This window comes from Sander vitreus, unplaced genomic scaffold (assembly GCF_031162955.1).
Source record: "Sander vitreus isolate 19-12246 unplaced genomic scaffold, sanVit1 ctg720_0, whole genome shotgun sequence".
In the NCBI taxonomy this organism is placed as follows: Eukaryota; Metazoa; Chordata; class Actinopteri; order Perciformes; family Percidae; genus Sander; species Sander vitreus.
Genome location: NW_027595808.1, coordinates 1 through 12120, shown reverse-complemented (window position 1 = coordinate 12120; position 12120 = coordinate 1). Strand labels below are relative to the sequence as shown.

Genomic DNA, 12120 nt, shown 5'->3' with positions numbered 1-12120 from the left:
TAACTCTTGCAGTAATTTCTCTCAGTTTCCAAAACTAATTTCTCCTTGGGGAGACTAATAAAGATACTTTGACTTTATTAAGCCAATGTGCCACCTTTAAATGCTTTGATGAGACTTAAGTTGTAGACTGAATTAAAGACAAAGAAGCACTGTTGCCGAAGTGGAAGATCACATCAAGCAGCACAATGTACCCTGAAAAAGTCACGCAACATATGTAAAGGTAAACACCTACAGATTCTACATACAGTAAAGTCAACACTAAGAGTGTAATGGAAGGTACCTGCCTGGTTAGCTCAGACACCAAAAACCTTTACCTAGAGGAACCTTCTGACTCCACTAGTGTGCCCATAAAGGTCATCAGAATTATCCTCCGGCATGGTGAAAACAAAGTAGACACCTAGGCTTAGATGATGGCTCAGATCTGCTGCTTCTCCAGGAACTAACAGGAACTTTACGTGTGAACTATCCATAAGGACATCCAGACTCTTCATGGTGCCTCAGTCTTCTTCCAATTCTCTCTGTAGTGCAGCCACAGAAATCCTTCCAGATAGTCAATGCCTTCACCTCCCTTGCTTTGGGCTAGCCGAACTTAAGTATCCAGTGGCCACCCCTGAGAAAAGCACAAGCACCTCAAATACTTGCCTCTACATGCTGCACTTTAGGGGACACAGGGCCAGGTGTACATACATTTGCAAATGTGGCGTTATCAGCGCCATGGTCAACCCACAGAAAGCGCACGCTGTGATACTTCAGTTTACGTTGTATTTACCAAACCTACAGTTCATCGGGTAATCAGCACCTTTCTCCGCCCTCTATACCGTGAATTGCGCTGTAGCAAAAGCATTAAGTACTTGCGTTATGGCTGAGTGCAGACTGAGATATTCCCACTGCTGATGCTATGACTGTTTGAAATGATCCTGATGCCAATATTTGTAATGTAGTGGGGAGTTTAACAACTGCTGGAATGGAATGTGAACGCTGAGTCGGAGATTCAACGTCATCATTGATTTCTTCCAGTAACTGTAATATTGCATGGCTGCTTAATCTGTAACGCTTAATGATTTTGTGTTCACTCAACTGAAAAAGTGGGATCCTTGTGGCAAAAATCCTTTCAGCTCATCTCCTTGGCCTATTTCTTTGTCTTGCTCGGATTACTGCTGCTATTTCACTAGGAGACATATGTGAGGAAACCCGCTTGCGACTGGTTTACACCTACTCAACACTTGGACTGAACTGGCACTGTGAAACAGATACCCTTGGCTTTAAGCATTGCCGCCTTAACTACGAACAACCAACATAAGGAACATCTATTGAACTCTGGAGAGTCAGACCTACTCGGGACAAGCCCAGAGATTGGGATGATTCACAGTTACCTGATGCCGTGAACTGGAATGAGCTAGAAACACGAAATTTGGCCCAATGATTGGAAATTATGTGCATTAGGTTCCCAAGAAATATGAGCCCAATCGGCCACATTGTGGCACTATAATGAAGGCTTAAATACACAAATTACTAGAAAAGGGACATGGAAATGCAGTCCATTTTTTTTTTGCTTTCTTTTGGAAGGCTGGCTGCCAAAAATCGCCACTTACTAGCTAATTAATTAGCCTGAGGTAAACGCTGTCTAACAGTTAACAGACGTGACGTGGTGGCTGGCGTCTGGTATGTGCTCCAGTGTTGGTGTGTCGGCCCGCCCCAGCGAAGCTCGAACGTGTAGAGAAAAGAGGAACAGAAGAAATTAGCTGCAGCTTTACCAAAATGAAGGCTGAACAACAGAACCATTTTGGTACAAACATTTACTTGCCATGTGGCGGATAGCCCTCTGAGATTTGCTCGCCAAATGGAAAATGTATTGTATGCATTTGGCGACTGGTGAGTGATAATTTCGGACCATGCATATGGCTCTGTGGCCTACCTGCGCTCAGTGGATTTACATGGCAACGTACAACTGTCTTTCCTCATGGCCAGATCATGCACAGTCGCGACAAAGAAGTTATCTATTTTCCCGATTAGAACTGTCGCCACACACACACACACACAAGTTCCTTCCTGAGAATATTTAGCAGAGGCACCACGGCTCCGTCCGGTGCCTAGCACCACCCAATGTGATTGTTTAAAAGAAATGCCAATAAACCAGAGCACGTTTTTCTCCCATCCAGGAATGCTGTGTGGACTAGCCAGACCTTCCTCTGCAGCGCTGTGGAGGAAGGTCTGGACATGTGAGACTAGTGTGAAAGGAACCCTACTCCTAAAATAAAAAAATAAACCAGGTTCTCTTGAACTTTTATGCTCTTGACTTCTGCAGATTTTTTCCCCCCCTTTCTTTCCCCTAAAAACCCTGTTAATGTTGATCCCTACCTTTCTCTTCATCATCTTCACTCTTCACAGGGACAGGAGTGAATGGGAACTTGGTGATATCAGCCTCCTCCAGCCCTTGAAGCTGCTCTCCCTCCTGACTGCTCCATAGTTCCTCTTTAATGTGTTGGGGGGGCTCTGGCTCTAGCTGGTCCACACTGGAGCTACACTCCTGCTGCTCAGGGGGAACCTCTTCTTTAACCACCTCCTGCTGCTCCTCTTCACCAATAATCACTTCCAGAACGTCTGGAGGTAAATCTGAAACACAGACAGACTTTTATTAATATAAATCTTAATGATACTCTCATAAAACCCTCATACCTCCACTGTGCTCCGGCTGTAAAAGCTGTGCCGGTCTGTCTGAGAAAATCTCTGAGCTGGAAGGTAAGATAACTTGCTGCACCATATAGAGAAGTAGAGGCTCTGCTCAGTTTCATGCTAGGTTTGGGCCGGTGTAAAAATGTTCTAACCAGTTTGATATCAAACTGATATGATACTGTTTGATATAACTTTGACATAAACCAGTCTGTGATTCACTCAACATCCTTTGATCTTAACTATTAGTGAAAATTAATACTTTCTGCCTATTTAACTCAAACATTATGTATAATGTCATTTAAAATTACATTTATTGACCATGAATACAGAAAACACTCAAACTCTGTGTCTAATTTCCTTAAATGATTTTAAAGGTTGTGTTAAAGGTTGTGTGCAAATGTTTTAATTAATGGCAGTTTTATTTAATTGAAATGCACTTGAGTTCTCGTTGCCTCTTCTGTGTTTTGTGATTGTAAATTGTTTTACATGTAACTGTAAAAAATGTTATTTGTTCTGCTATCTTGGCCTGGTCTCTCTTAAAAAAAGAGATTTTATATCTCAATGAGACTAACCTGGTTAAATAAAGGTTTAAAAAAAAGTGTTGAACCGTATATGTTTGAGCCTGAATCAGAGAAGAATCTGATGTAGAGGAGCAACCAGTCGCATGTGTTCAGTAACTGTCTTTATAATGTATTTAACAATATATTAATAAAAGGTCACATTACCTTTTGCTACATGCCATACGTCGTAGGGGAGGGTGATTTTACGTTCTCTCAGGAACTTTTTGATCTGTGGGTGACGATCGGTGACAATACAGTCCAACTTCACACCACTTCCATTTAGGAGGTCCATAGTTCTTATAAGACCCTCCTTCTCCATGTATGGGCTTCCCCCCACCTCACTGCTCTGTGTAGAAAGAGAGACACGCATACAATAGGTATCCATTAACCTTTTTCCATTCTGTATTAAAACTGGGGATTATGACAAAAACATATATATAGGATATGTATAGGATTGGGTACCGAACCCTGTACTTTTACCCGTACCGACCGAATCACGTTGGTTCTACTGAGTATTGATTCACGTACAATCACATGATGCCAAATTGAGAGTAAGCGCAAGCTTATCTGTCCTCTCTAGGGTTGCAAAATTCCGTGAATTTTCAAAGTTGGAAACTTTCCATGGGAATTAACTGGAATTAACGGAAATAAATGGGAATTAATGGGAATAAACTGAATATTTTTAACATTGCTTGTTACAATACTGTATAACAGGGAACTTAAATGTAGTATGTAAAAAAAAAAACATCTTGCAGCATAATCTTGGTTAAAACAACCTGATTTAATGCAACTTCAGTTAATTGTCCTCCCTATATTCGTCAATGACATGCACACGCAGTAATCAGCATAGGCTACTACATACTTGCCAACATGTAGTTTTTTTTTTTTTTAAATACGAGTTTGTTTTTTTTTCGAGGGAGGGTGAGTAATACATAACTCATTGCTAACCTATTTGTGTTAATTGTATTGCCCACTTGTTCTTGATAGGCTGGAAACAATAGACAGCGCTGATGGTTAGCTTAGCATGCATATAACCATAACCATAGTAAATCAAAGGCAGCATGCTAGCTACCTTCATATGTTAAGCTAAAGGTCAATGGTTTGGGATACTACTTAGCCTACTGCAGGGCTATGGAGGCCACACCCACTGCACAGATAATTTCTGGAATACAACATTCTACAGCAGATTGAAGCTGATTGAAGACAGATTGAAGACAGTACTGCATTGAGCCCAAGGACTTCATCCCATCCAAATTCCCATAATTTCCATTAATTCCCATGAAAGTTTCCAAATTGGAATGTTTTCAAAATTCCCCAGCTAAACTTTCCATGGAAAGCAATATTAAAATTGCAGTCACTCTGAGAGTCCTGGCATCCGGTTGTCCGAGAACTCATTCAGGCTTCCTGTTTCCGCTTTGTCGCGCGCCACTGAAAAAAATCAGACAGTATATAAACTGGACCAACAGATCCCGTTGCTCTGGATGGAGACCAGTGAAGGATATTAGAAGCACTTTTCCGGTGAGCTGAGTGCCTTACTGAGCAGCCTCCAACTGAGAGAGACGACGTAAATGTGATGTGAGCAACCTGTCTGAAAGTTGGAAGTCTTCTGGTAGCTGTGCCAAGAGAAATCTCAATCATTCCCAATCTAGCAGAGACGGAGAGCGTAGGTATATGTAAGGAGATAACATAGACACAGGCTCATTATTGATCACTAAAATGATAGTTAACATTAGTCATTACACTTAAACAGCTGATGGAAGTCCAAACTGCCTGAGAGCTTCTCCTGTACTATACGGTAACTCCTCTACTATGAGACAGGAAGTCTCGTGGTTATGACCCAATCGTTAGCCTATTGTTATAAAAACGTCTGCTACGGAGCCATAACGTGAGCTACAAGGTAATGGAGCCTTTTATACATTGTCGTGTTTCTTTAGAAATAAACAACGGACAAATAGAGTCTTTAAACGCTTCAGATGTAAAGGTATTCTCTGTCAAAGTGACGTCAAAATGAATGGCAGTCAATGGGATGCTAACGGCGGGTGATCGTTTGGTAGCATCAAAATGGCACCATAGAAGGTTTGAGCTCTGAAGGGAAGCTGACCCCCTTGAAAAAAAATAGAGTGGTGCGCACCTTCTGCTCGCACACTCAAAATCCTACGTCATTTTGACGTCACATTGGCGCGCGCAAGCTTGGATGCGGTGACTGTAAAACAGTCTTCAGGTGGGTAACGTTACAGCTTAGCAATCAATCTATCGTGATTCTACTCAGCTTCAGTTAGCTAATAGCTGCTAGCGACAGAATCCTACTTACAGCTGGCGGTTGTGACGACCACACGGTCGGAACAGTCCCTTTTTTCAGCAACAGCAGCTTAGCATATCCTGCTTTAAACTGTCCAAGGTTTTCAAAGCTGTCTTTGGTGAAATGGTTCGAGCAAATGAATAACTGGGTGTCGACCTTCACAGGGATCTTCTTATAGAGAAACATCAGCCATGCCCGTCGACTGTCTGGTTCCTTGGGAAGACTATGAGAAGTGTCACCATTCCCTGTACAGCCTGGAACACTGCATTTACGACCGTGGCTCATTTCAAAGTTCCTCGCGGCTCTGCTCCTCTTCTCCCCGACCTGTTTCAGGAAATACAACAAGACGTTAGCAGGAGCTAGCTGCTAGCGGCTAACCTTAGCTTTAGCACCGACTGCGACATTAAAAGAGAAAACAAACCTGCTCTGTGTAGCTTTGTTCCAGCTTTTAAAACCACATCCAGCAGTTTGGGACCTTTCTTTCTTCTTAAGAAACTAAACACTGGCGCCTTTTACTCCGCCGTCCTCATCACGATGTGACACACAAACAGTTAACGTTAGTTCCGGGGACGGACGGTATTACGGGTCGTACCAACAACTTCCGGGCAGATGTTTGTTTACTAATGTAACCGAGGGTTTCTTCTGTTGCCTAGACTCAGGTTTGACTATAAAATAAAGAAACACGGGCGTCCGATGCCGGAACAGAGACGGCACTGCACGTCTCACTTTATTCACCTACAACACAGTCAATACTACACTTTATCCACTTCCGCTTTTCCCCTTCACAATAAAAGCTCTATGGTTTACTGTAACTTCCTCTTAACCGTCCTGTTGTCCTCGGGTCAAATTTGACCCGTTTTCAAAGTTTCTGTATCAGAAATAAAGGTTACTTAAAACCAAATGGCCTCAAAAATAACATGGATGGTTCCATACAACGCTTTTTGCAAGTAAAATGAAGGATTGGATCATTACTCTCATTGAATTGTGGAGGTTTTATTCAACTTTATAGCATTTGAAAAGAAACAGTTTCCTGACTAAACGTTGATGTCACGGGGCGGGAGTTGATTTTATTTAAGCATGCTTTTTACTTTGGATTTGCTGTGTTTTTATCTTTTATATTGCATGCTTTTATTTTGAAACGTGTGGTGTTTTTAAATGTTTTACTTCCGCCAGTGGACATTAGTAATTAGGATTTAAGGACTTGCACCTGGGAGCCAGAGCATGGGTTGACTGGGTTTTTTTTTAGACATAAAAAGGGCAGAACAGCAACAGAGAGCAGCGAAGAAGCACATGGGAAAGGGAGGAGGACACTGGGAACATGAGCAGCACACGAGGGAGGATGCAGAGCACAACAGACAGAGAGGAGCAGACAGAGAGGACACAGAAGCATGATGGAAGACACAGAGACCGGGACGCCAGTGAGAACAGCATCGTCCCTGGTCCGGAGGAGGCCTGAGAGTACACCGAGTACCATTTTTAGCTTGATGTTAGTTGGTTGTGCTTTTAAATTCTTTTAAGGAAGAAGAATCTTTTTTTAAAAATAAATCTGTTCTCCCTTAAACTGTTTTTTTACCCACTGTTTTAAACACCACTGGTTTTACTGCTCTCCCCCCGATATAAAGGACCTGTTTTAATCTTTTACTTTTAATTGGAATCGTTGTTTTAAGAGGTCCTAGGCCTCAAGCCAAAAACCTAGGTGGCGTTGTCGGCCCGCCTATACAGCTTTATATCCACTCGCCCCCTTCTTACATTGACATACCAGTCTGTGATCCACTCCACATCCCAAAATAATTCATAATTTGTGCTTTCTTAACTCAGAAAGTAGGTATAAGTTAATATTAAAGAGCTATTTCACCATTGGAAAGATTAATATATCTTTAAATTGGGTCACTTATGTAGTAGAACTGTGAAACAATTTTAGAAATTGGTGGCTTCTAGGTCGAGAAAAGCCAGAAAATGTGTTTTTGGCTCTTGGATGAAAGGCACCAAATCTAAGAATGCACATGCTTCGCTGCTTTAGCGTCTACTCCCAAGCCACGCTCCCATTACAGACGATCAACTCAACAAGTGTGTTGTATTGTCATTTCATCCATATACACGAAACGCTTCACCGTGGCTCAAGTGGTGTTTCACATTTAAAATATATAAAAACGACATACGAAACAGGCTACATTTAGTGCACATACATTATATGCTCCGTAAAGTTCAGCTAACACATAGCTACTAGCATTAGCGCTTGATGGGCTGTGGTATAAACACAGAGTATAAGCACAGCCGTAAATTTGCGTAGGATGTAGACTGGTCGGCATCTAGCAGTCACAAACTCCACCAGCAGTTAGTTGGATCCAAGCACCCGCATTTCTGCAACAGGCAGTCCGTGTTAATACAGCCCACCTCCACTAGCTAGTCTTACCCAAGGGGGTAAGCTTCGCTTCAGCGCTCGAACCTCCTATGGCGCCATTTTGATGCTACAAAGTGATCACCTCCCGTTAGCATCCCGTTAGCATCCCATTGACTGCCATTCATTCTGACGTCACTTTGACAGAGAATACCTTTACATCTGAAGCGTTTAAAGACTCTGTTTGTCCGTTGCTTATTTCTAAAGAAACACGACAATGTATAAAAGGCTCCATTACCTTGTAGCTCACGTTATGGCTCCGTAGCAGACGTTTTTATAACAATAGGCTAACGATTGGGTCATAACCACGAGACTTCCTGTCTCATAGTAGAGGAGTTACCGTATAGTACAGGAGAAGCTCTCAGGCAGTTTGGACTTCCATCAGCTGTTTAAGTGTAATGACTAATGTTAACTATCATTTTAGTGATCAATAATGAGCCTGTGTCTATGTTATCTCCTTACATATACCTACGCTCTCCGTCTCTGCTAGATTGGGAATGATTGAGATTTCTCTTGGCACAGCTACCAGAAGACTTCCAACTTTCAGACAGGTTGCTCACGTCACATCTACGTCTTCAAGCTCAGTTGGAGGCTGCTCAGTAACGCTCAGCCATCACCGGGAAAGAGACGTCACTGGTCTCCATCCAGAGACACGGGGTCTGTTGGTCCATTCTTATATACTGTCTATGGTCTTACACAGTCATTTAAAAATACTACCGTGTTTCTGCTGATACAAAGCTTAATGCTAAATCGGTGTAGTATCCCTTTAATGAGGTTTATTGACCATGAATTCCAGAAATAAGTGTAACACTAGTGGTTGGAATGAAGTTGGCTAAGAAGATGTAACACTTTACAGACCAAACAGAAGGAGGACAAATGAAAGAGAAGTAACACATTAAAAAACCTTACACTTAAACATTTAAATAAATAATGTTACAGCTGTAACGCGGCTAGAATCACATATCTAGTTAAAATATCAGTAACAGAATGAATACATTAACAGATTATTTCATTAAGGAAATTATGGAATAGTGACTTGATCCATTGATTGATCGGCAAATGCCAGAGAAGCTGCTCTCCCTAGGCGCTCATACAGTATGGAGATGCAACATCAGTTATTCTCCCAAAACAGTGTGTTTATCCACTGAGCACTGAGCCCCCAAGTTTCCACACAGCGTCCAACACAGAAAACGTCCAAAAAAGTGACAGAGCGCGCAAATCTACGTTTGGTGTATCGAAATCATCATAAGGTAGAAACATGGTGTCTTACATCTCTGCGTCTTTTTCCTGCAGCCGTATGATTGTGATTCATGTATGCCTATTATAAAGAAATGAATAGTCTGTAACTTTTTAGAATTTGTCACATACTGTCGGAAAAGAGAGATTTTGCATAGTCTGTTACTTTGTGACACTTTAGTTCATATGCACCCATTCACACAGATATTTAGATAGGCCTACATTTATCATCGCTGGTTTTTGGAGTTGGCTGTGCAGTGGCCCTATGTTGGGATATAGTTTGTACACCGTCAGCTCAGCTGTACTTCATGGAGGGGAGGGGTGAGTGAGTTTTTAAAAGGAGACAGAGGTAGAGTGGTCTGCAGAATACAGACCCTGTGTAACAGTATTTTTAGACTTTACATGGACCGTGGACGCTAAATTTGGACATTTCATTTTATAAATACTTATTACATATAGAGCATCCAATCTGTACATTTGATATTCATTTTGTGAAACAAGGACCTTAAGCACTCATTCTTTGAAAAGTACCCAACAGGTGTCAAAGGATGAAAATCTCATTCTGAAGGACAGCATTTCATTCTCAGGTTATGAGACCGTTCTGTGAGACAGCAAAGACAAGATGATCTGCAGCTTAAGTCAAAAGCATCACTTAAACCTAACAAACATCCATTAGACATCATGTTTACTCTCAGTCTATTGATCCAAAGTACAGCAGATCAAATAAATTAAGTTATTGAATTAAAATAGTTTCTACTGTACGATACCTGACAGGTCAAATGGTGAAAATAAATTACAAATATACTTTACTTGGGCAAAGAGTAAAGGTAATCCAGCTCACTGTCTGAAGTTAAACAGACAACTTGTCATGGTGGACAATAAGATATAGTATTTTCTAACTCTCCCTACCTCCCTTTTGACAAACTTTGCACCCTGATTTTGGACATTTAATGTTCCTGGGCTTTGAGAAGAACAGCTCTAATGCCCTCTAGAGCCATCTCCCGGATCTTATCCTCTGCCACCTGACGCTTAGTGAGGGCCAGCCGGTGGGGACGCAGTCGGATGGGCTGGGCATCACGGGTCTCAATAGCATGCTGGACCAGCCCTGTCTGCCTGCAGTCTTCATCCCTGGCAGCAAAGATATCCATATAGTCATCAAGGAGGCGTTTCAACTGGAGGCGCTGCTGCGGGTCGAGACCATCGCTGCTGCGTTGCCACAGGTCGTGCATGGCCTCCGCCAACTCGGTCAGGGACGGGACGGCCGGCTCTTTGGTTGGGACAGGAGCAAGCTGTGGCTGGGCAGGGCCGCTGATGGTGGGAGTGCACAGTCAGCCATCCTTATGTGTGGTTGGAAGGTGGAGGTTTTCTGCTGGGCAGGCTGTGCAGAAAGTATCACCTCAGCTTGTTCAGCTTCGCAGATGGCTTCGTTGAGGGTCATGGGCCGGGCGAGGCGAACATGCAGGCGCAGCCGCTCCGGCCTGAGACCCTGCAGGAAGGCATGAAGAGCCAGTTCCTCTTGAGCTGCTGCATTGAACTGTGGGTATCCTTGTTGAGTGTGTAGCCGAATATCTGCAGCAAAGGTGCACAGGCTCTACCCCTCTTGGCAGCGGCGATTGGCTAGTTGCTCTCTGCTCTGCTCAGTGAAAAGTCTCTGCCCAAATCGCTTTTCCAGTGCTGTCGTCAGGGCTTGAAGGTCCCGTTGCTCTGCCCGGGCTAGGTCAAGGAGCACCTGCAGCGCCTTTCCATCCAATGCAAGCACCAGATGTACAGCAGCTTCCTCATCACCCCATACGCTGTGCCATGTTGCTAGTCTGACTTGGGAGAGGAATGGCTTTAAGGTCATCCCGTTGTACTTGGGCAGCTTGGCTGGGGTCCTAGGCACAGCTGAGGGGTAATGTACTCTTTGTAAGGGGACAGATGGTGATGGCTCAGAGGCAGCAGTGGTGGTGAAGGGCAGTAGATTGGCATCTGTCATCTGCAACAGAGTATCACTGACAGGGGCACTCCCAACCTCTAGGGGATGATGGCGCGGCGCGCTGACACTGTCAGGGCGTGTAGTGGTACTCCCGGCCTCCAGGGGGCAATGGCGTGGCGCACTGAAACTGCCAGGGCGTGTAGCGGCAGTCCCGGCCTCTAGGGGGCGATGGCGTGATGCGCTAGAACCGTCTGGGCGTGTAGTGGTATTTCTGGCCTCTAGAGAGCGCTGGTATGCCGCGCTGAAACCGTCCGGGCGTGTAGCGGCAGTCCCGGCCTCTAGGGGGCGTTGGTGTGCCGCGCTGGAACCGTCTAGGCTCGCGATGATACTCCCAGCCTCCAGGGGGCGATGTCGCAGCACACTGGAGCCGTCAGGGAGGGTTGGAAGGAGTCTCTCCTCATCAGCGTCCAAGCGGTCCAGGCTGCAAAGGGTCAGCTTGATGGCTCTCTCCATCGACTGGAGCGCTTCAACTGTTCTTTCCATTTTTACAACCTCCTCAATCCCACTTCTGACACCAATGCAGCGAGCTACATGGAGAAAGCATCCTGCCATATTACCTTCTAACAGCTGTCTTCTCAGTAACGTGACAACCTGGTAGAAACAGGTAACTTAGTAATCACTAAAATAGTAGTGACAGCATGGTTTGGCTTGGTTATTAATGCCGTTAGCATCGTTTATGTTAGTTTATGACAAATGGTTTCGGCTGTGCTTCCTAACATGATGTCATTGTGCCAACTGAGCACCATTAACCTTTACAACAGAGCCGCTTCACTACACTTGTTAGATAATGTTTCATTACAGAGTTCTCTGTTGATTTGTGTTTGTCGCTGTGTGCTCGTGATGATGAATGTAAAAGTTGCGTGCAGGTTCCCTCAAGGCCAGGCTGATGTTGGAAGTCCCTCTAGTGGACAGAACGTGTAATAACAACCACATGCTTATAGTGGCATTGACAATGCATTAACCTTAGTAGTGTAGTACA

General features: G+C 43.8%; 1 protein-coding gene across 1 annotated transcript; it reads right to left on the bottom strand.

Annotated features, from left to right (window-relative positions):
* Window positions 1–2358: 2358 nt before the first annotated feature.
* On the bottom strand, window positions 2359–6285 carry LOC144514843 (uncharacterized; the record flags this gene model as incomplete). The annotated part of the gene is made up of 4 exons (XM_078245654.1): window positions 5954–6285; window positions 5545–5856; window positions 3399–3579; window positions 2359–2613 (listed from the first exon to the last, which is right to left on the bottom strand). Coding segments are annotated over exons 2-4 (709 nt in total), but the record flags the coding sequence as incomplete, so codon positions are not given.
* Window positions 6286–12120: the final 5835 nt, after the last annotated feature.